The sequence below is a fragment of the Octopus bimaculoides genome, chromosome 5, assembly GCF_046866305.1.
Source record: "Octopus bimaculoides isolate indiv1 chromosome 5, ASM4686630v1, whole genome shotgun sequence".
NCBI lineage: Eukaryota > Metazoa > Mollusca > Cephalopoda > Octopoda > Octopodidae > Octopus > Octopus bimaculoides.
Genome location: NC_142932.1, coordinates 64,804,019 through 64,829,596, shown reverse-complemented (window position 1 = coordinate 64,829,596; position 25,578 = coordinate 64,804,019). Strand labels below are relative to the sequence as shown.

The 25,578-nt window shown below is 41.4% G+C and overlaps 1 protein-coding gene across 2 annotated transcripts; it reads right to left on the bottom strand.

Annotated features, from left to right (window-relative positions):
• Positions 1-3,615: 3,615 nt before the first annotated feature.
• LOC149135567 (uncharacterized) lies at positions 3,616-24,629 on the bottom strand. Of its 2 annotated transcripts, none has more exons than XR_016241904.1 (2): positions 16,642-17,726; positions 3,616-4,578 (listed from the first exon to the last, which is right to left on the bottom strand). XR_016241904.1 is itself a non-coding variant. In XM_089352346.1 (2 exons), exon 1 carries the CDS (start codon positions 22,171-22,173, stop codon positions 20,830-20,832), a length of 1,344 nt encoding a protein of 447 aa, XP_089208472.1. In that variant the 5' UTR covers positions 22,174-24,629; the 3' UTR covers positions 3,616-4,578; positions 18,102-20,829. The 2 variants fall into 2 exon arrangements, 1 of the variants encoding a protein (XP_089208472.1); XM_089352346.1 differs by lacking the exon at positions 16,642-17,726 and adding an exon at positions 18,102-24,629.
• Positions 24,630-25,578: the final 949 nt, after the last annotated feature.

Sequence of the window (25,578 nt, the reverse complement as noted above, 5' to 3'; positions counted from 1 at the left end):
ATCTGCACGTCTGTAATGCCTTCACAGTGTACCTCTCTTCCGTCGACTGTCCTCACACTGCTTTCTCCACTCCACGTCTCTACCACTCCTGGAGTCATCAGGGTCGTCGTACAGCCCGTGTCCACAAGGGTTCGTGACATCTTCCCCTCCACCAAATGTCGACAACGGGTAGCAACAAACGCGCCTCTATTGATCTAAAGGGATGACCACTGGCGCAGTAGTCTCCCTTAAACCGTTTCTCTGCAGACATTCACTGGCTATATGTCCTGTTTCTCGACACCGGTAGCAAATGACCTCAGGCTTGGGTAACTTAACAAACGCTAACTTAACCGTCCAGTCCAGCGATTCTCCTTCGTACCCCGCCAGTTTAGCCAATCTCCTGAGTTCGTTGGCAAACACGTCGACCTGTTTGCCAGTCCACTTTGCTTTCCACAGGCGAGCGTATGCTTCAAACTTTCCTTCTGCAAAGGCCTCCATCAAGCGGATTTCTATTTTTTCAAAGCTAAGTTGGTCCCTCTCTTCCATTTCTAAGAATAGCGCCAACGCTGGACCATCTAGGTATAGCGGTAAAAAAACTTGCTAAGTCGTCTATCCCGTGGAGCTTCGCAACCAACTTCATCTTTTTTAACCACGCGACCACATCCGTGTCACCGCAAAACGGTTTAATCACATCATTAGAAATACGGACTACACTCATAATTCTTTTTTTTTTTTGTTATGGGCTGAAATAGCTTGTGGTGTGATGGAGGAAAAAGACAACAAGAAGCAAAAGGGAGAAAGAAATACAGCGACCTTACCTTATCGACCGTGGCGGGATAAACGATCACTCTAGATCAAACCACGACTTCTACGCATGCCGTCTCTGCTCGAACTGACCACACGTGCTCACTGTCCACGCATCCGCCTCTGGCCACTTCCACAGGCCCCTCCGGTCTTCACTTCCGTTTGCTTCATCCATAATTCCTCTTCACCAACACCACATAGTTCATCACAGCCCATAACACCACATGTAACACCACACCTTTGATTTTATTGCTCCTTCATAACTCCATCTCCTTCACTTTCTTCAGCAAAGATAGGAGTTATTTATCCTGTTTAGGCTATGTTAGTGGCATTATTCTGCGTCTGAGAATTTTAATTGTCTTCTTTAACTTTCTTAGACATATCTAAGATTCTGAAAGCAGTCTTAGTTCGTTTGTTTACGTCTATCGTAAGATGAATTCAAAACATATAAATATTTTCTTCTCCCTGCTTTATTACATATAAAATACTGCACCACACAAAATTTTATTTTATCTATTGGAAAACCCTTGCATCAACAAATATAGAGCGTGATTATCGAAGTAAACTTTGGTAATAATATTAACTTAGTTTATACAAGTAATTTTTACTCCATTAACCCCCCTCTGATTTCCATTTCACTTAACAACACAATCTCTCTCTTTAGATTAATAGACCATCCATCACCTTTATAAATTGTCATACACTTAATATCTTGCTAGTTCATACAAGCATCATTTTCCTATACATATAGCATTGCCTTAATTTTCATTACCACACGACTACCGTGTGTATGTGCGTACAAATATATGTATGTGTATGTATGTATGTGTATATATATGTGTATATATATATATATATGTGTGTACATATGTATGTATGTATATGAACATGTGTATGTATATATATATATATATATGCATTTATGTCAACACTACATGTATAAATACAAGATTAATTCCCCTTTGCGGTCCCATTATACATAAAACACTCTTCTCCCATTTTTAATCGGGTTTTTAATCATTTTATTGACTTCCCATTCTAAATTTCTTCTTTTCCTTCTTTTCTTCCCTCCTTGTGCAATGTACTGTCTCGTAGCATTGCAACTTCCAACGGTTTTTTCAAATAAGATAGGTAGCAATCTTCTCTACCCACAGTTATCACATACAGTTAAAATGTCTTACGGTTAAGTTGGCTCTTATGTATTTCCCTGAAGAGAAGATTACATCTTTATCAACATCACTTATTCCTTTGGAAGGAACCATTTGTAATCTTCGAAACATATGTCGGAAATAAAAGAATTCACTTAACATATGCGTATTACTCCATTTATTAAATTTCACATTTACTCAAATAGCCAAAATAACAGGGAGTTTCTACCTCATAAACAGGAGTTACACCACAGTCATTTTGTGATCTTTGCTACCCTGGTATCTATTAACCAATTTATTTTGTTGGAGTTAATTGTTAACTAAGATAAAATAAATACATATAATAATATATATAAATATATATATATATATATATATATATATACAAATAAAAGAATGGGATAAAGAGACCAACGGCATAAGTAAATTTACATTTTATGTAGAATATCTTACAGCTGTTTCAGGGAAAATTCAATGTATCCCTTCATCGGAGATGGTAATAGTAGAAGATAAGGATTATTACATCTGTATGAGATTAGCAGTAAGAAATGAGAGCGATGCGCAGAAGAAAAACAATGAAGAAAAAGTACTTGGAGTATAGTTCCATTCCAACAGTAAATATCCATAAATATCCATGTATAGAATCGGTGTGGGTATTTTCCAGTGGTAATTATAGTTGCATTGGTGGATATATATCATTTCGTATCCAGTTTACTCTGTGCGTTGTTTACTTAAAGGACAGTCCGAAGTGAGTGAAAGATGTGTGTAGGATAGTGAGGTCAAGGCATAAGACAGGAAGGAAGGAGGAAATATTTAAGGGAGACATTCTACATAAAATATAAATTTACTTATGCCATTGGTCTCTTTATCTCATTCTTTTTTATATATACACACGCTAATACACGACCCATGTTATATTCCCCATTCATGTTGCAACCACATCAGGGGCAAAACTAGTCGGTATACAGCACTTACTCTGTATTACCTGTATCATTAGGGTCTGGTTGAGTCCATTACCCTTCATAACCTTTATATATATGTATATATATATATAGGCGTGCAGGAGTGGGTGTGTAGTAAGTAGCTTGCTTTCCAACCACATGGTTCCAGGTTCAGTCCCACTGCGTGGCACCTTGGGCAAGTGTCTACTACTATAACCTCGGACTGACCAAAGCTTTGTGAGTGGATTTGGTAGACAGAAACTGAAAGAAACCCATCATGTGTGTGTGTTCGTGTGTCTGTGTTTGTTCCCTCACTATCGCTTGACAACCAATGTTGGTGTGATTTTGACCCCGTAACTTGGCGGTTCAGCAAAAGAGACCGATAGAATAAGTACTAGGCTTACAAAGAATAAGTCCTGGAGTCGATTTGTTCAACTAAGGGCAGTGCTCCAGCATGGCCGCAGTCAAATGGCTGAAACATGTAAAAGAGAGTAAAGAGTATATATATATATATATATATATATATATATGTGTGTACATGTGTATGTATATATTCATCAGTGTATGTATTTATGTACATGTGTATGTATATATTCATCAGTGTATGTATTTATGTACATATGTATGTATATATGCGTCAGTGTATGTATTTATGTATGTGTGTATGTATGTATGTATGTAATTATGTATATGGGTGTGTGCATATATGCACAGGGGTTGGACAAAATAATGCAAACACCTTAAAATTTCAAACAAATTTATTTTAATATAGGGTAGGACCACCTTTGGTAGTAATTACAGCTTGAATTCTATGACGTAAGGACTTGTACAAAGTTTGAATTGTTTCCAAAGGAATTTTTTTCCATTCTTCAGCTAAAACAGTCTCTGATTCTTGTAGTGATGATGGTGGAGGATATCGACTCTTTGCTTGTTTTTCCAAAATGCACCATAATGTACAATAATATTGAGATTTGGGGACTGTGGTGGCCAAATAAAATATTCAACTTCACTAGAAAGTTCTTTGTGCCATTCAGTAACAACTTTAGCTGTGTGAATTGGTACATTATCATCCTGAAAGATAGCATTTCCTGCCAGAAACAGTTCCGCAACCATAGGATAAATTTGATCAGATAAAATGCTTAAATAGTCTTGACTATTAATTCTGCCATGAAGAGAAACCATTGGGCTGGCGGATTTCCAAGATATAGCCCCCCCCCCCCAGATTATCACAGATCCTCCTCCATCTTTAACAGTTGGAAGAAGGCAGTCTGGGTCAAATGCTTCTTTTGGCTGTCTCTACATGTATACTTAGCTGGTGGTCAGAAATAAGGTAAAGGATGACTCGTTCAAGAAAATAACATTCTTCCACTGCTCTAGAGACCAATTCTGCTGTTTGTTTTTAAAAGTAGTAGTTTTTCTCATGGTGGTCTTTAAGCTATGCAGTAATTTTGGGAGCTGTACTTCCGTGATCCTTTCTAACAATTTGTGTAAGTTTTGGTTTTCTTCCAGAGTTTTGTTTTGATGAGGAGGTTTTTCCCTCTTTCTCAAAGGCTGTCTTTACTTTCGAGACAATACTTCTTGATACACCAAACATTTCGGTTGTTTTTTTCACACTAGCGCCTGCCATACAAGCACCAAAAATTTGACCACTTTGAAAGTCCAATAGATCTGTCATTTTAATGAATTTTACCTTTTTCTGATGATATCTGAAAAGAAACAGCAATTTCAGCAAAATATATCAAGCAACACTAATAATAAATCATAAAACAAAAAATCAACAAGCTTTTGAAGGTTTTATAGATATTTCAAAATTATGATGCTATGATGCTAGATGTTCCCATTATTTTATCTAACCCTTGTATGTATACACACACACATATAAATCTGTGTTTGTATGTATGTATGTATGTACATATATACATGTCTGTATGGATGTATTGATATACTTATATGATCGTGTGTGTGTGTATATATGTGTGTATGCATGTATACATGCATATATATGTATGTATATATATATATATATATATATATATATATATATATAATTTTTCATAGAAAACCATGTAATCGTTACCAATATAGCAAGAGATTTCACCGCAAAAAAGTCTAAATTAGACTCCTTAGGGATCGTTCTCCTTAATATATAACTTACATATATAACTTAACATATAACTTACATATAGCAGCTGTGGTTTTTGCAAAAGCTCCCAGAGATAATAATTCCTATTGTAATTGAGGGTTATTTATAATTTATATTTTATAGTACAGTGTAGTACAATATTAGGTCTTAAGTCAGGCATATCAATGTACAATTTACATTGATATGTGGTATTGATCTCCTATTCTTGACTTTTGTTTGTTCTCAAATGTATTCCCTGAAGACGTGTAAGGCAACTTATATGTTTGACTTAAATTTGACAGTCAAATATAGCCTTATACAGAAATGTTGACATAGGAATAAATTACAATAATAATGGATATTAACGTCAAATCTCTCACTTAAATTTAAATTTTAAACTTTGGATATATATATATATATATATATACACATACATGCTGTGTGGGACTGTGCATATGTATGTGCATGTGAGAATGTATGTGCGAGTATGTGTATGTGTTTGAGTCTGTGTGTGTGTCTGCCCCCCCCCCTGCCAGAGTGTATATACATGTGTGTGTATCTATGTGTATGTACATATTTGTGTGGATATGTACACATAGGTATCTCTCTCTCTCTGTCTATGCATACATATACAGTTGTGTATGGGTCTGCGTGTTTGTGTATGTATACCTATTGTTATATGGACTGTTAGATATGTAATTCGTCTGACGTTCCGTGTGTCACTGTGGTTCGTCTGAGTTCATTGTTTCATTGTTGTTGTCTTGTGGGACTGTCGTAGTAAAATGTCATTGAGATATATATGGCGGACATGACCTTTGTTTATTCATAACGAACATTGGGTGAGTGCGTTCTTTGTGTGTATTTGAATAATAAATGTAATAATTAAATTGTACAACTCGTGTTATCTCTACGAGTCATCCGAGGGAAACATAACAGAGTTTATTGGCGTCGCCGGTAGGATACATGCTTACTTTACCGTAAAATTATTCATCGTAATAACAATGGCTGAAAAACAGACAGTAGAACTTATTAAATTGTTTAGGGAACAAATGGAAAAGCAAATGCAACAACATCAGAGAGATATGGACGCTCTGTTAAAACTGTTTGGTGCTCGACAAGTTGAAGGCGATTCTAGTGGCTATTTTTCAGCTGCTTCAACAACAGTGTCGATTCCACCATTTGCAGCATTTGATTCTACGACAGAACTATGGCCTGATTACTGGTCAAGATTCCGTACGTTTGTGGCTGCTAATGCTGTACCTGAAAAACGCATGGCACAAGTGTTCCTGACCAATCAGACTGCTACTGTTTACAAACAACTTGCTAATCTGGCTACCCAACAAAATCCGCCTAAAGATATCAACAACTTGATAATGGACGAAATCGTTGACTTCATGAAAGAACAGTTCGACCCAAAACTTTTCATTGTGAGAGAGCGTTTCACGTTTTGGAGTGATATGCAGCGGAAGCCAGGCGAAACTCTCCAGGAGCTGGCAGCACGTATACGCCAGGATGCAGCTACCTGTGATTTTCCAGCGATCACCAACCCACATGATGAAGCTCTGAGACAGAGATTCATATGTTCGGTTAACAATGAAGCGGTTCTGAAGGCGCTTTTTAAGATAAAAGACTCAGAACTAGATTTTGCCCGTGCTGTCCAGGTTGCCATTGAGACTGAAGACGCAGCAAAGGTTGCAAAAGAAACTGTATACGGTTCCAAAACCAAGCAAGTTTACAAGGTCCAACAGAACAAGAATAAGAGTCCTCAAAAGAAACATCAGCAGTCTTATTCCACAAACCAGGAGAAATGCTACCGATGTGGAAAGGCCCACAAAGCAACAGACTGTCCTTTCAGGGAAACCAAATGTCATTTTTGTGACAAAAAGGGTCATTTGCAAGTGGTGTGTAGGAAAAAACAACATCAGCAACGCAATGGCCATTCACAAACCCCCGTGAAAAGAATCACAAAAGCTGAGCTAGTCAAGGCGATCCTAGGTGAAGTTTCCCGAGACACTCAGTTTAATTGTGCCAATAACAATTCAGAACAGACTGTTCACAATGGAATTGGACACTGCTACTACAGGCAATTTTGTTTCCTTGTCAGTCTGGAAACAACTTGGAAGACCAAAGCTGCAAGATGTCAAGCATCGCTATGAATCTGCCAGCAAGCACAACCTGCCTGTTCTAGGAACTTTCATGGGCCAAACCAAGGATCCAACAACTGGTAAGCAGGATCTTATACCTTACATAGTCACCAAGATCTCTGATCTTAATTTGCTGGGTCGGAATGCTATCCAGACTCTGGGAATTTCCGTAGACACTGCTCTAGGTTTGAAAAGCATAGACAGCCAAACTAAGAGGGAAGGTGTAGAAGGGATATACCCAAAGACCTCAAGTGAGCCCTATGTTTCCCTGCAGCAAGATTGTCACAACATGTGTGATGAATTTCCAGATCTTTTCAAGCAAGAATTGGGATGTCTCAAGAACTTTGAACTGGAAGTGAAGTTCAAATCGGACGCAACACCAGTCTTTCACAAGGCACGTCCGGTCCCATTAACTCTTCATGATGACCTAACCAAAGGTTACGAAGAAGGCATCGCCAAGGGAATCTGGAAGCCAGTCCAGTTCAACGAATACGGAACGCCAGTGGTACCGATTCGTAAAGCACACACTTCAAGCAACCTGAAGCCGAAACTACGGATTTGTGGTGACTACTCTGTGGGAATTAATGACCAACTTGCTAATCACCGTCATCCAATGCCACTACCTGCTGAACTGATGCAGAAACTCGGAGGTGGATTCGGATATACAAAGATAGACCTTGCTGATGCCTATAATCAGATCAAGCTGGCTCCAGAGAGTCAACGCAGACTCGCACTCAACACTCACCATGGAGTACTCCTGCAACAACGACTCCCTTTCGGAATCAAGTCAGCACCTGGTTACTTTCAGGAGATCATGGAAAACCTGACCCATGATCTACCTGGAGTGGCAGTCTTCCAGGATGACATGCTCGTCAGTGGGAAAGATGCAAACAGTCACCTGAACAACCTAAAGTGTCTGCTCACACGTCTAAGCGACAACGGACTCAGATGTCGCCGTGAAAAGTGCCAGTTTGCACTACCCAGTGTAGAATACCTTGGACACATTTTGTCGGCTGAAGGGATCACGAAGGGATTCAAGGTCGAAGCAGTCTTAAAGATGCCATCTCCAACGAACGAATCAAGCTTGAAATCTTTCCTAGGTTCAGTTCAGTTTTATGGAAAGTTTATCCCAAACCTAGCCAGTATAGCAGAGCCACTCTATTGCCTTACGAAAAAGTCAACTATTTGGAAGTGGGGAGATGAGGAACAGTCAGTTTTTGATCACTTGAAAAATGTACTTTCATCAAGTCAAGTTCTGATACACTTCGATCCAAACAAAACTTTGGGACTGGCTTGTGACGCATCAAACGTTGGTATTGGAGCAGTCCTGTTTCACCGCTATCCTGATGGAAGCGAGCGCCCAATATCCAATATGTCCAAGACTCTCACTTCTGCACAGCATAACTACAGTCAAATTCAAAAGGAAGCCCTAGCTATCATATTTGGCTTGCAGAAGTTTTACCAATATTTGTACAGTCGTAAATTCGTACTCGTGACTGGCCACAAGCCACTGACATCACTATTCAGTCCGAGGAAAGGGACGCCACTTCTCGCTGCTAACAGACTAGCATGATGGGCCCTGTGGCTGAACCAGTTTGACTACACCATTGAATATCGGAAATCAGCAGTTCATGGCAATGCTGATGCCCTCAGTCGCTTGCCATTCGGTGATGACAACGACTTTGACAGAAAGGAAAATGGTGAAGACATAGACATGGTGTGTGCCATCAAAGCTCTTAGTATTCAAGTCCAACCTGTGGATGCTAATCTCCTCCGTCAAGAGTCAGGGAAAGATCCAGTGATATCTACAGTGATGCACTACGTCCGTGAAGGCTGGCCACCAAAGAACATGGAGATCAATGACGAAGTCAACAAGTTCCGGAAGTTATCAAACTCACTTAGTATCTGCCATGGATGCCTTATACATGGATCTAGAGTTGTGATTCCACATAGCTCGCAGCCAAAGATCCTCAATCTTCTGCATTTTGGACATTTTGGCATGGAACGCATGAAACAACTAGCAAGAACTGCTGTTTATTGGCCTGGTATCGATGCTGCTATAGAGATAGCCAGTCGACGATGTGATTCGTGTAACGAACATCAAAGGCAGCCATCTAAGCCTCCAGTTCACCCATGGATGTTACCAGAAAAGCCGTGGAGCCGCTTACATCTGGACCATGCAATAAATTTTATGAGTAGAGATTGGCTGGTGATCACAGATGCTTATTCCAAGTACCCATGCATTCATCTTACTTCCTCCACGTCCTCCAAAGCCACTTTAAATCTGCTTGAGGAAGACTTTGCGCACTTCGGATTTCCTCACACACTGGTCACCGATAACGCACCAACTTTTACGTCTGAGGAGTTCCAGAGCTGGTGCAAAGAACGCGGGATCACACACCTGACTGGGGCACCTTACCACCCAGCTACCAACGGAGCAGCGGAACGTTTGGTGCAGACCTTCAAACAAGCTCTGAGGAAGTCTTCTCTTCAGCCAACACGAGCACTTCAAGAATTCTTGATGCAGTACCGGAGAACACCGACAAGGATTGATTCTCTGCTGCCATCGCCAACACACATTGCTCAAGGCAAACAGTCTAAGGAAGCACATAAGTCTCAGGTGACTCCAAGCTCGGCTGATGTCGCTAAAGTTATCAGGCAGTACAAGGCCGGAGATCCTGTGTATGCACTATAGTATGGACCTCGCTGAGACAAAGATCCTCGATGGGTACCAGCAATCATTAAGAAGTCATTGGGTACTCGCTGCTTTAACGTGAAGGTCATACCTCATGGCCCGATGTGGAGACGACACTGGGAACAGCTGCGACTGCGGTAGACAACTGAGGAAGACAATGAACCTGGTGATGCAGAAAACACTGTATTTGAATTTGCAACAGATCACCCGATGGAGATCTCGGAAACTGTGCCACTAACACAAAGACAAACCAGACCCAAGACCATGTTACCCGTTCCAGATTATGGACCAGACAACCCAAGACGGTCCAAGAGAACCCGTAAAACCCAAGAGAGACTTTGCTGTTGATGCTTCTTGTGTAGCATCAATTTCAGTGGGGAGGTGTTATATGGACTGTTAGATATGTAATTCGTCTGACGTTCCGTGTGTCACTGTGGTTCGTCTGAGTTCATTGTTTCATTGTTGTTGTCTTGTGGGACTGTCGTAGTAAAATGTCATTGAGATATATATGGCGGACATGACATTTGTTTATTCATAACGAACATTGGGTGAGTGCGTTCTTTGTGTGTATTTGAATAATAAATGTAATAATTAAATTGTACAACTCGTGTTATCTCTACGAGTCATCCGAGGGAAACATAACACCTATGAATATATATGTGTGTGTGTATGTACTTGTATATGTATGTATGTGTAGGTACATTTATGTATATTTGTGTATGGTGTGTATAGATATATATGTATATATATGCATCGGCTTATGTATTTATGTATGTCTGTATATATGTATATGCGTATGTGCATGTATGTATGAATGAATGTATGCACGTGTATACGTGTCTCTATGGATGAACTGATACATCTATACGATCGTGTGGATGTCTGTGTGTGTGTTCAAATATGGATTTATGTATGTATATATGTGTGTGTGTATGCAAGTATATATGTATGAATATATATATATACATATACATGTTGTGTTGGTCTGTCTGTGCATATGTGTGTGTGTGTGTCTGTGTATACATGAGTGTGTAGGTCTCTGTGTGTGCAGGTGTGTCTGCATATTCCCCTGAGTATATATATGTGTGTGTATCTATGTATACATTTCTGTATGTATGTTTGTCTTTTACTATTACTACTTGTACCTCTCTCCCAGTGCCGAAACACTCTAAGGTCATAAATTTTAGGTCTCTTCCCCCCCACCTACAACAAATATCTTTAACATCTTCATCCTTTGACTCTGGACAACTGTCTAGTTACCTATTTGATAGATCTTTTCACTTTAAGTTGTTGCAGACTAATGTCGCTGTGTAGTTAAACACATCAACTTCTATCAGATAAATCTTGGTAACAATGGCTCTGCCAGAACTGGTTGACACACCACCAGCTTTTTCTTTTCCTTCTTCTTCTTCCACTTCCTTTCCTTCTCCTTCCGATTCTTCTCTTTTGCCACCTCCTATTTTCCTCCCCCTTCTTCCCTTTCTTCCTCCTATCATTATATGTATCCACCTTCTTGATTCCTCCCTCCCCACATCATTTCTTCCCATAGATCCATCCTGCATACTTACTTGTAATTGTTTCCTTTTTATTTCCTCCTGGTACTTACATAACAACAAGGTCTGATAGGTGCACAATGTAATAGCATGACTTTGATGCAAGTCTGAGGAAGTGCCTCTTCAATGCCTAAAACTGCAAATGTTACATAAATTTTCTTTTAGAACTTTTGTGTAAACTGGTGTTGCAAATGGAGATGGTATGGAAACATGTGTAACTTATAATTAAGAATTTTCTTTGCCTTCTTTTCATTGTATATATATATATATATGTATGTATGTGTATATATATATATATATATATATATATATATATATATATAAATTAAAATAAGCAACAAGGAAATCCAGAGGTAAAGCAGTACAATTGTTTCATGCAATTCCATTTAATTGAACAATGTAATCATTACATCAATTTAAAATGCAGAGCAATCTTCAGCTGCACAAAGACATAGAATTTAATTAAATTAGAACAGATGGATACATTAGTATAATAATACCTAAAATCTCCCAGAGGTTAGGGAGACAGACATCATGGAAGCTAATAAATAAAATGTCAAAAAGACTCTGTCTGTCACTGAGTTTTTATTTGTTTTTTTTAGTTTAGATTTAGAGACTATCATATCAAACCTTGTATATCTAAAGCTTAAGACAATAAAGGGCATTATCTATTAGGGGTAGGGGTTATAGAGCAGACAGAAATCATGGTTGGTATTGTCATAAACTCATGAGGTTTGGTAAAGGAAAACTTAAAACAAGATGTTGGCTGACAACTAAGGGGAAGTCTTATCATGTAGTACTATAGTTAAAAGTTTTAAAACAATGTTGGCTGACAACTAAGGGGAAGTCTTATCATGTAGTACTATAGTTAAAAGTTTTAAAACAATGTTTTAAAATACTGTATACAAACAAAGTTTTAAAATACTGTATACAAACAAAGTTTATGGCTATTCATAGGGTTATTAATAAGAATATATTAACAAAAGGATAGAAATTTATGGATACTTTTGAGTATATACCAAACTTATACCACAATAGAGGGAAGAAAAGAAAAGAAATTTATTCAGAAATAGTTTAATATTTATACATACTGCACACTTAAAAAACTAACTCATCATATGGTATCTATGAATATTGATTAATAGGTATATACTGATATTAATAAAGGAGTATTGAGGTAAAAGAACATTCTAATTATATATTAATAAAATTATATTCTTAGGAGTTTTTTTTATATATATGCAGTAAATATATCAGTATAGTTTTATATATGCTAAGTATGAATTAATAGATACAAAGATTTGCTTAATTTATTTATGAATAAATAAAGGCTAGTTATTAATTAATAAAGAAATGAAATAAAATAATCAATTAGGGAAGAATACCATACTCTTTACTCTTTTACTTGTTTCAGTCATTTGACTGTGGCCATGCTGGAGCACCGTCTTTAGTCAAGCAAACTGACCCCAGGACTTATTCTTTGTAAGCCTAGTACTTATTCTATTGGTCTCTTTTGCCGAAACCACTAAGTAACAGGGACGTAAACACACCAGCATCAGTTGTCAAGTGATGTTGGAGGACAAACACAGACACACAAACACATACATATATACACATATATACGACGGTCTTCTTTCAGTTTCCGTCTACCAAATCCACTCACAAGGCTTTAGTTGGCCCGAGGCTATAGTAGAAGACACTTGCCCAAGATGCCACGCAGTGGGACTGCACTCGGAACCATGTGGTTTGTAAGCAAGCTACTTACCACACAGCCACTCCTACGCCTATAAGAAATAAAATAGCTAAAATTACCAGTGCTATGGTAAAGTATATTTACCTTAACACCAATAGAGAAGATTTATACAGAAAAAGTATACAAGTTAAATTTAAAACTATACAAGTTAAATTTAAAATTTTTAGTCCAATATATTTTAAATCATTATACTTTTTGCCTTATTAATTAACACACTCACTGGTTTGATTTCCACTCATTTGCTTATTTATTTTTCTAAAATTTGACTCTGTCTATTATCAGAACTGCATTTTTTGTTTATGCGCATGTGTGTGCATGTGTATACATATATGTATGTGTGTGTGTGTATGTATGCATGTGTGTGTGTGCATATATATATATGTGTATGTGTGTACATTTGTATGTATTCTGCATATTCATGTGTTTGTGTGTTTGTATGTGTGTGTGTGTATTTGTGTATTTTGTGTATGTACCTCTGTCTCTTTGTGTGCATGTTTGAGTGTGTCTATGTGTATGGATTTATGTGACTATGTACATGCATCTGTTATGTATGTCTGTCTTTCTCCATGTGTCCTTATGTGTGTGTGTGAAGTGTGCATTTATGTATATGGTCATGTGTTTCAGGCTTCTTTTATGTATGTGTGTGTGTACTTGTCTATCCATATTACCTATGTGCCTATCCATCTACATAACTGTCTGTTTACTTACATATCCATAAATATATATATATATATATATATATATATATATAAACTTACTTGGAAATGGATGCGTGGTGGTCAATTAAATAATAATATATATAATATATATGTATGTATGTATATATATATATATATATATATATATATATATATATATATATATATACATGCATATATGGGTACAGGACATCACCAACTGTGTAAACAGCATGAAATATGAAAACAAACGAGTTAAATATGCAAACAACAAGAGAAAAATAGAAAACAGGACAAATAAACACAGAAAACAACCCTTCATCAGTTGTCGGCTATCTATCTATTCTTCATTTCGAGCATCCAACGACAATATGAGTCTTCAAAGACAGTTGCTCCCATAAATTCCAAAATAAAATTTAAGATGTCTTGCAAGCAACTTGCACATGCAAGTGCTATCAGTTGAGAACTCCGCATACCGGAAGCCAGCAAGTGTATGGGGTCATCAGGAGAGAATGCGCACCATTTCGGGGTCTACTTCTTGACGGCATCCATGCGCACCGCCCCACCCCCACTCACTGATATGAGGCCCCGTTTGCTAGATCAACTGATTATTAAATAAAGCTCAATATTTCTCTAGCCATCGCTCATCGTCTCTTTTTAACCAAATCCAGTGGCTAGCCTTCTCCACTGTAGTTTGGATATTGGTCATGGTGGTATTTACCTTATGATGAGTTAGGCCTAATGATAACAACAGTCGTCTCACACTGTGTCCAACAAACCCTCTACATCCAACTTCAATTGGAAAATGCTCCGCTTTCCAGCCTGCATCTTCACATTTCTCGAGGAGGTTTACATAACAGTCAGTCTTTCGAACCCGAGCGGTATCCATGTTATTTTCATGAGGAACCATTAACTCGACTAGATTTACAACTTTCCTTCTTTCACACCACATTAAAATGTCTGGTTTTTTCGTAACTGGGATGGGAAAGAATCCCTGGCATCCAGGTAAATCTGCAGTCACTTCCCAATAGCCGTTCCACTTTTCATCTCTCACAGGAAGTTTCCTGTTATTCTTCTTGAAACAGATCCACTGACTTGAGCGCACAAAGGTAATGAAATCTCTAGTTGGTACTTTCAACGTTTTTTCTCAATGTTGTTGAGATGAATTTGGTTCTTTATAACATTGAAGATAACCTTAAGGACCAGGTTGTGTCTCCATGTATACCTGTTCAATGCTAATGAACAGTTGGAAAGAATATGTTTCAGTATTCCAACCTTTCCGCATTTATAGAGGGTCAAAGTTGGGAACAAAAACAGGACAGTGGAGACATACAAGGAAACCAAACGAAAACAAACATGGAGGGTTGGTCGACCAGAACGAAAGGAAAATAATGAACGCTGGGAGAAATATTTTCTTTGAAAAGAGAAAAGATAGAAGAGAGAAAGAAAACGTCCATGCAGGAAAAGAAAGATGGTCCCGTAGGGAAAAGAAAGATGTTCATTATCCTAAGTTTGCTATCAGTATGCTGATTTTCATGTTGTGTGACAAAGATGAGTTTTTGTGAACAACATATTTAGAAGCCATGGATTTCATGTAATAGGAGTGGAGGAGCTACACTCTGTTGTTCAGTCTCTAACCAAAGTTCAGTATCAAAAACAGGGAGTCTATTGTTAGGGTGTCAATAGGGGTAATCTATAATTACCTTGATACTGTAGTGGATGAGTTAGCTATATGCTGGATGCTCTCCATTATGTTCCTCTTGGTTTCTACACTACAGCTACTAGAGTTTGTCCTAACTAGGATATTAATGTCATCTTCATACCTACTGTAAAGCAAAACAGTTGTGAATTGTTCAGTTAAAGATTAAGTTTTCTGTCCCACCAGGTCATGAAGAGACCAGCCACATCTCCAGCCATGCCAACACTAATGGCTGCACCTTGAACCTGCATGTATAGTTTCCTGTTAAACTTTACTATGTGGTTCTTATGCTAGCCCCTATTGCATGTCCAATCATTCTTTTCATCTGACTGTTGTTCTCAGGGTCCTGGGTGGGTATGATCCAGCCACTCCAGTGCACTGCGGTGTTTTCCTCACTGCCAGGATGATGGTGGGTGGTCTTCCCCTCTATGGCCCAGTGGGGCAGAATCTACTAAGGTCATAATTGTCTAGGTAGTTACAGTCATAGCTTAGTTTAAGGAGGAGGTCCAGTTCCCTCCAGTATTGACTTTGCAGAACTCTACCTCACTCTCACAGATAATCTCAATGCATTTTTCCACAGCAAAATCTCTCTATAGATGGGTAGAGTGAAACTATATCCATACTAACTATTACATAACCTGTGAGGTCGTTGGAGTGGTTGCAGCTACTGATTCTACTGACGATATCCTCCATGCTCTCACAAACATCCAGGGACATTTCAATGAGTGGTTGTAACACCTGTGAGAGGAAGTAAGATAACCTGTAGTTGCTGAAAATATTTGCTCCACAAACTAGCCAGGTTTACAGAAACTAACAAGCTTTATGGTCCTTATATAACCCATATATTTTTACTCTTTTACTTGTTCCAGTCATTTGACTGCGGCCATGCTGGAGCACCGCCTTTAGTCGAGCAAACCGACCCCAGGACTTATTCTTTATAAGCCTAGTACTTATTGTATCGGTCTCTTTTGCTGAACCACTAAGTTACGGAGACGTAAACACACCTGCATCGGTTGTCAAGCGATGTTGGGGGGGCAAACACAGACACACAAACTTATACACACACATACATACATACCACTCACAAGGCTTTGGTCAGCCCGAGGCTATAGTAGATGACACTTACCCTAGGTGCCACGCAGTGGGACTGAACTCAGAACCATGTGGTTGGTAAGCAAGCTACTTACCACACAGCCACAGTATAGTGCAGCAACATCATTGTTGAATGCTTAGAAATTTTGTGCTGTCTGTTTCTTGGGTTGGAGTATGTTGCACCACATTCCCATGTATGCAGAGAAGTTTTTCTACTCTTTCATGTTCCTCTTTCAGGTGCAACTTCTCTCATGCTACTAATGTGTTGTTGCATGGTCTGGACATAGTTCTGTGGGCTGTCTATCAACAGTCTGCCAGACTTGTCCGTAGGGAGGCACACTAATTCCTTGATCCTAATTTGCTGTTTCAGTTTTTGTAGACCTTTGATAACAGATGGACTGAGTCATTATGTTTTTTAGTGGTTTTGTTATACCGGTCGGAATCTATTTCTAGCTAAAGAAATCTTGGCCTCTGTCTCACTGTCAGTCTGTGGTGGGATACATACCCTTTTGTTGAAGGGTAAGTCTCTGGGGTCGATCCTCGTCATGTCATATGATTTGTTGTTGGGAGTTATACTGTACTGACCGGTTAATATGTCTCCGAAGAAATCACACAAATACTGCTATAGAGGGAAGAATGTAGACGGCAAAGTTATTTCACTACATAGATATCCTGCAAACGTAGCTATTCGTCGTATTTGGCTTCAGAGATCGAGACTTGTGAGGAAAGACTTTGTTTACACTGCAAATAGCCAAATGTGTTCCCAGCATTTCGTCAAATGTAATGGACTATCGAAAGATCACCCCTTGCCATCCGTTTTTCCAAACAAAGTATTTAGAATATCAGTAAGTGCATGATCATATACGGAGTTAGTATATGAGTGAAATGTCTCTTTGATTTATCTCCTCATTAACAGATTAGAACATGTTAAAATTCAGAAGGGAAACAAATTTGAGTGGTGTACGTTGGGCTAAACACGAATGTTTAATCTAATAATTGTTGTGTTGATGTACAGGTATTTTTAATAAAGAATTTTGCATTCAAATAATAAATACATTGAAATTGTTGTTAATGTTCTGAATGAATGTGGGAATTTCGAGTAAGCCTAGCTATGATATGTTTCTTTATATATATATATATATATATATATATATATATATATATATATATATATATATATATACATATATATTAATAAGGGTAGAAATTGATATTAATCAATTAGAACCAGTGGTCTAGCATATTAAAAAAATCCAAAGATTAAAACTATATTACATACAAAAATAAGAGGAATGACCAGCATATAGGAGTCCACTTTTGCTGGTCATTCCTCTTATTTTTGTATATATATATATATGTGTGTGTGTGTGTGTGTGTGTGTGTGTGTGTGTGTGTGTGTGTGTGTGTGTGTGTGTGTTTGATTAAATAATAAATTTACAGCATTGAATATAATATTCCTCTAATTATTAGACTTTATAGTGTGACTGTCCCTACCTCTTCCACACCTCATCATGCTCATGGCCAAATCAGTGAATGGTTGCTGAAAGCAGATTGGGATCAGGCAATACTTCACCGAGAGGAGATATAAGCTTCTGCTTATTCCTGTCTGAAGTATCGTCCGATGAATTTACTTTGTTGACATTCTTCATCGACAGAATTTTTATACCTTTCAACCTTTCAGTTAAGTCCGCCTTTCTTCCAGTAACATACTGTCCATATAATTTTAAATATTTCTTTAACTCAGGCACAGTAAGTACTTCGATAAGTACAATGATAAAACGTAAAACAATAACAATAGCGTGGATAGTCTGCGGAAGTTTAATTGTCTACATGGAGCGCCGCCTAGCCAAGGGAGATAACCTACTTATAGGAGAGCCCTATAGAAGACAGGGTGTAGGGTGCTACTGGTATTACTATCGTTGTGGTTGTTGTTATGGTTGCTGGCATTGTTGTTTCTGGTGGTAATGGTAGTTTTTGTGTTGTGTTCGTTGTTGTTATTGTTGTGGGTGGTGTTAGTGGCGATGTAGATGATGTGGTTGGTATTGTTGTCTGTGTAGGGTGTTGCGGTTATTGTCATTGTTGTTGTTATTATCATTGCTATTGTTGTTGTTAAAGTTATCATAAATTTTGTTTTGGTTTCGTATGTTTGTGTTGTTGTTATAATCGCTTGTGTGAGGGATGTTGTGGTTATCATTATTGTTATTATTATTGTCAATATTGTTGTCATTAACATTAACATTGCTATTGTTGTTTTGGTTTCGTATATTTGTGTTGTTGCCTTATTTTGAAGAACGTTTTTTCAATCTCAGATAGACAATCAATTTTTCTGGCCTTCTTATATGTAGCGAATTTTGGTGGTAACTAACGTATGCATTTCATCCGTATCTAATTGTACTGCACCGTATATTCCAGGAGTGTAATTGTTGGTGGTGGTGGTATTGCTTTTCGGTGTCTTGGCACCGAAGTCCCCTGGTAGTTGACATTCCGAAATCACAATACTGTCGATATTGTTTCGATATCTGTGTTGATTCTTACCATGCTGAGGTCGTTGTTTCTGTTTTATCCTCTTGAATTTGTTGTTAAAGTATTAAAGCGTGGTTTACTCTGTGATATTCATGTCGGATGTGTGTCATGAATTTGTCACTTTCGTGTAGTGTAGTGGTGTTTTTCAGTTCATACAGTAGGACCCTTTTTCGTTTCTGGTACTAGTTGATTTCTGTGTATATTTTCTTTTTGTATTAGTTTTCTTTCGTGATGTTCTGTGAGTGCTTGCCGCTTGACAGCCGAATTAACAGATTTCGTGTATAGTCTGGAGGAGACGCATGCTTTAAAGAAGTGGAGTTGTCGGGTAACTATTTTGATTTTTAGGCAGCAGAACGCAGTGTCTTTCAGCGTCTTGCTAGATTGGCCAAGGCTTATTTTATTTCGTTTTTGTATTTGGTTTGCAAGATTCTTTATGTGAATTCATGTGTTGAAGCTGTGGTGTATGCGTGCGAGTAGATGTAATCGCCTTACCTCGGTTTTCCTTCTTCGACTGCGAGTCTGTCTTGCGGTATCTGATCCTCGAAGCTCGCCCTGACCCGAAGAACACTAGGAATAGCAGCTGCTTCTCCCAAACCTAGACCGTCGCTTAGCACGTCCTCTCCTGACAACAACCCCGTTCGAAAGAGGGCACGAAATCCTGATCGAGGCTCCCTCTGCCCTTCTTCCTTTTCCGGTCAACTCGTCCTTCTGGTCAGCTCCCCAGTCGCTGACGTCATACCACACGCCACCCTGATCTTAAAGATCACGTCCGCCCCTACTCCATTTCGAAGTCCGCCATCCAACCGGGCGGGCGCCTTACACGTCGAGATCTTCTCAAGCCAGGTACCTCGTTTCCATCGTGCTCTTCATCCAACGAAGTGGCTATCCTGCGCAGGTCCAGCACGTGACGCGACATTCCATCCACGGATACATTGTTTCTGGAATTGACCGCTGTCACTGTTCCCCTGCCCCATTGTGATGTGCAGCGTGCCTTCGGCGGCTTGACCCAAACTTCCTCCCCTACTTTCACGCCGGCAGGTCCCTTCTCTTCCTCGCAGAACTCCGACGTCTTACTGGGATGCCTCCATTCATACTTGAACACTGCTCTGTGCGGCACAGACTCTTCCGCTTGTCCGGATCGGGGAAACGTTATACCAGTAGACCGCTTCCAGGGGCGAAATGTGCCTCCTTTCAGCCATGGCCTTGATCGTCCGATGGTGCCTCTCAACGATTCCGTTGCCGCTCGGCCTATACGCCGCTCTGAACAATCGTCGCACCTTCCACCGGTCGAGCATCTCCCCCAATGCTTCCGTACGAAACGCCGCCCCGTTGTCCATTAGCAGTTCTTCCACGAGACCCCTCTCCAAGAATATCCCGTTCAAAATGCGGGCCATCTCATCAGCAATGCCTGTCCTCAGCTCCCTCCAAATGGCCAGCCGGCCCGCAGTCGACTATGCTGAGATACATTCCCTGACGGTACTGCGTCACATCCACAGCTAGTCTCCTCCAGTTGCGCTCTACTGAGAGGTTCCCTTGCTCATGCCCACCCGGAGCGGGGTCAATGGACTGGCATCTGTCACATTTCGCGACCACTTTCTTAACGTTTCTCCAAGTGACGTCAGCATCAATCATCTTCGCTTGATACAGGGTCCTATCCACCTCCAAGTAGTGCATAGCATGTAGCTCCTTCAGTTCGGAGTCACCCAGCCGACACGCTGCCGCGATCCCTTTCCTTGCTTCCTCCGGTTCCTCCAGCCACGCCCTTTTCACCCTGGTCAGTGCGTCCGCCCTGTTTCTCTCCGAAGGCACGAAAACCGCGTTCAGCTTCAGTCCGAACTCGGCGATCAGCTCTCCTAGAACTCCTAGGCGGCGTTTCACCAACATCTCCGCGACACCTTTCGTCTGGACTCTCTTCTCGCTGGTAATCACTGTTCCTACCCCATCTCAGGGCCGAGTTCACCCCTTTCAGCACCGCGTCTAGTTCGGCAATATTGATGTGGTTGAAGTCGTCCGCTTTCCGTAGCCAGGCCGCATCCTTCACCTCAGCACCTTCAATCTCCAACACAACCCCTATCGCTATACTGCTAGCATCACACCAAACCGTCCCGCATTCCGTCTTGGGCACATACCAGTTTCCCCTAACCGGGTCTTCCGCTCTCGTCCTCTCTAGGATTTCCCGCATCATCGCCACCGTCGCCTCTCCTACCTTGTCACCCCCACTCTCCCCCTCTGCTCGTCTCTTGGTGTAACTGCACGCAGTGCGCAGCCATCCAGCGATCGAGTAGTGTCCAATCAACTTCCCACTAACCGAGAACAACTCTCTCCTGCTGACGCTGGAACTCAGCTCTGGGATCTCGTTTCCTCTCCGGAACACCAGCTCGCCCGATCTGTCCTTTTGTAGTTTCAGCCCCAGCGTAGCTCCCCGCACCATCGACTCAGGTGGCTTCGCAATCAGCCCGAACCTCTCCAGGTGTCTCACTACCTCGGTGGCTGGCACTACAGTCTCGTCAACCAAAATGTCGTCGATGTAGGAACTGGTGGCCTTCCTTATCCTCTCCTCTTTCCATAGGATGGACTTGAGCACCATCGCCATAATTTTCGGAGCGGAATTCAGCCCGAAACCCAGCCTGGTTAAACAGTACGTCCGGCCATTGTACTGCACCAGCTGGTATCGCCACAGCTTGTCACTCACACGGAGCTGCAAATATGCCGACTTCAAGTCGACGATCGTCGCTGCCTTGGTCGACTGTCTCCACACACGTAACGTCTCACCGCAAACGTCCGTTGCCTCGCTTCCCGTGTGGCACGATATATGTTCGTTCAGCTCCCTAAAGTCCAGCACCACTCTGACTTTTCCTTTCGTCGGCTGCACCACCGCCATCAGAGGTAGCACTCCACTCACCACCTCTTCTTTCCACGGGACAAGGACTCCTTCCTTGATCCATCTCTCTACCTCCTCGTCGAACTCGACCATGGTGTGACCTTTCAAAGTATGCTGGTAGAAGCTCACCCTGTTCTTTAGTAGTGGGGCTCGTCTTTCCATCGCCACTCTATCGTCCACCTCCGACCATCGAACGCCGCCTGAAAATCTTTACCCTCGTTGGTGTAAGCGGCGCCATCCCTGACGAGGCTCTGCTCTCCCCGGCGTTCCCGACTCACGGCGCACGACGCCCCCTAGACTTCCGAACGTGACCTCATCTCCTGCAATCCTAACACCACCAAGACGGTTGATGGCGTCCATCCCCAACACGACATCAACCCCACCTATCACATATTCGATCACAATCACCCGCAGCCTTAGCGCCGCGCCTGGTAACGCTATCTCCAGACTGGAGCTACCCTTGCAACGGATCTCTCTACCGTCGACCGCCCGGACGCTACTGCCCCATCCCATTTCTTCGCTACCCTTGGTGTCACGAGGGTAGTCGTGCAACCCGTGTCTATGAGGGCCTTGAACTTCTTCCCCTCGGCCTCGACCTCGACTACGGGCAGCGTCTCCACAAGCGCCTCTACTCGGTTGCGGGGAAATTTGAGAGGCAGCAACTTCCCCACGGTCGTTTCCCTGGTCGCAATCACGGGCGATGTGCCCAGTCTTCCTGCATCGATAGCAGACAGACCCCGATTCGGCGCATTCTCTCACCATGTGCGACCCGACATTTGAAACAGCGGCCCGAGAACGGCCGCTGTCGTTGCTCGGTAGGCTACCTCACGCCTTTCTCCAGCCGTCGTCTGTCGGAACACGCCTCCGTCGCCGCCATCGCTATCGGCTTCCGTCCGATGTGCTGTGTCAACACGCGAGCTTGTGCTACTAGCTCGCTGAGCGCCATCTTTCTCCCGCTAGGCAACTGCTACAATCGAATCCCTATGTCGTCAGGGAATCCACTCACAAACGCCAGCCGCGCCGCTCTGTCCAGGCCTTCTCCCGTAAACCCAGCCAGCGTGGCCAGCCTACGCACTTCCGCCGCGTACTCATCCACCTGTTCTCCCCTCCCATCTAACTGTTCCCAGTTTAACGAAGGCAGTGTAATCGCTCTCTGTATACGCTTCTCTCAATCTCTGTTCGATCTTCTCCGCACTTAACCTCTCTTCCTCGTCCATTTCTAAATACAGGGTCAGGACGCTCTCTTCCAAGTATAGCGCCATGAGACTTGCCACATCACTTATCCCTTGCAGCTTCGCCACAAGCCTGATCTTTCGCATCCAGGCCATTACATCTCCTTCGCCATTAACAGGCCTGATCACGTCGCTGGCGATTCTAATCTTGGCTGCCATCGCGGCGAATTTCTACACGTGGGGCCGAAATAGCTTGTCCTGTATGCGTGCGAGTAGATGTAATCGCCATACCTCGGTTTTCCTTCTTCGACTGCGAGTCTGTCTTGCGGTATCCGATCCTCGAAGCTTGCTCCGACCTGAAGAACACTAGGAATAGCAGCTGTTTCTCCCAAACCTAGACCGTCGCTTAGCACGTCCTCTCCTGACAACAACCCCATTCGAAAGAGGGCACGAAATCCCGATCGAGATTCCCTCTGTCCTTCTTCCTCTTCCGGTCAACTCGCCCTTCTGGACAGCTCCCCAGTTGCTGACGTCATACCACAGAAGCATATTTTATTGTCTCTGGGGAGAGTCGTTCTGTTTTAATGCCGTATTAATTAACACACTCACTGGTTCGATTTTCACTCGTTTACATATTTATTTTTTCTAAAATTTTCGTTGAAGTTTGCAATCTCTTCCAGTCATTGACTTAGTCCATTGTCAGAGCTGCCTTCTTTTTGTTCGTGCGCATGTGTGTGCGTCAGTGTGCATGTGTATACACATATGTATATATACATATGTGTATGTATACGTGTGTGTGTATGCATATGTGTACGTTCTTATGTATGTATTCTGCATATTCATGTGTTTGTGTATTCATGTTTGTGTGTGTGTACCTCTGTCTCCTTGTGTTTGAGTGTGTCTATGTATACGGGTTTGTGTGACTACGTACGTGTGTCTTATGTGTGGATGTGTCCTTGTGTGAAGTGTGCGTGTATATATGGTCATGTATTTCAGTCTTCCTATGTGTGTATATATGTATATATATATCGTCAATGTATTATATATCCGGAAAAGAAGCACTCTCTAAAGCATCTACTATAATAATACTCTTGTAGTGACGCCTGGTTCCAAACGCTATTTTGGGATTTTCATCCCCACATGCGCAGGGATTAGAGCCTTCCGGAAGGCCTCCCGGAAGCTCCTTATGCACATGTGCAGTCATCAGCAGCAGCTAGGCTTCACAGCCATTCACTCTCTTCACCCCTGCTGCTGACGGAGCCAGATGCAACTTGACCAGCTCTGTGTGGCTGAAATTCTGATGGTGACGCATGACATGAGTAATCTGTGAAGAATGCCTTCACAGCTGTGATTGAACCGACTCTGCTGCTTCCACACCAAGGTGACCTGGCTACCGATTGTCCAGAGATGTAATGCTTGTACAGACAGAAAATAAATATTGTTATTTTTTCGGAGATTCTTGTTCCCATTATTTTCCTTCCATGACTATGTAAGGAATTGTGAGGCATCTATCCAGTGCCAACCTCACTTCCTACAATTGGTGACCGCAACGTGATTCCAGCACGCAACCCGACGTTCGCACGGACGTTTAAAAAATGGTGACCCAGTGCCAGCTTCATGACCAACCGCTCTTTCTCCTTTTTATTACAGTTATTTCATCCTTTATCGTCTATTTTATCTTACACAAAATGAGTGGTGGGGGCTCTGTAGCGTACTTCTCTCACTCTCTCTGTTATATATACATGGATACGGACGTAGTGGATAACAGCTAGCCTTCGGCCACACTTTTGGATTCTGTTTTGTCCATCACTCTGATTGGTTGGTATTGGCGCATTTTGTCTCTTGTTCTATTGCGCACCAAGATGCAATCGCAACCTTCAGATATGTTCATGTGGGACAGTCTTTCTGAACTCCAGTTTGAGCCAACAGGATGTTATAAATAGCCAGCTTTCACCGTCCCATTTGTCAGTCTTCTCGACTCTAGACCTTCTGAGGTCTAACTGCTGACCACAGAGAACAGAGCCAGTTCCAACGACGACACAGCAGCACATGGAGAATCGTCAACACTTCGTCCAGCATTCAGGACCTCCATCTTCGTTGCCTCCAGCTTCTCAGCATCTACATCAACTTCTCTACGTACACACCAACCAGCAATGCTCACACAGCTATTCTCCACGCTGTTTGTGAAATGCTTCACCATGGTTAACAGCAAATACAACCTGCGAGGACTCCTGTACCAAGTAACTGGCAGCAGCATTGAAGCCCCAACTTCTTACATGACATGTGTCTCTCCTCGGCTCTGCATTGCTGCCACAACTTCTTGTTACAGCACCTCAACAACTGTGTAACTTGACTACGAACTGGTATTTGCCATCCTTGTGTCTGGACTTTCTCT

Excerpts from the sequence above, each read along its gene's own strand:
- LOC149135567 (XM_089352346.1), bottom strand. The coding sequence starts at position 22,173 with ATGGAAAGACGAGCCCCACTACTAAAGAACAGGGTGAGCTTCTACCAG.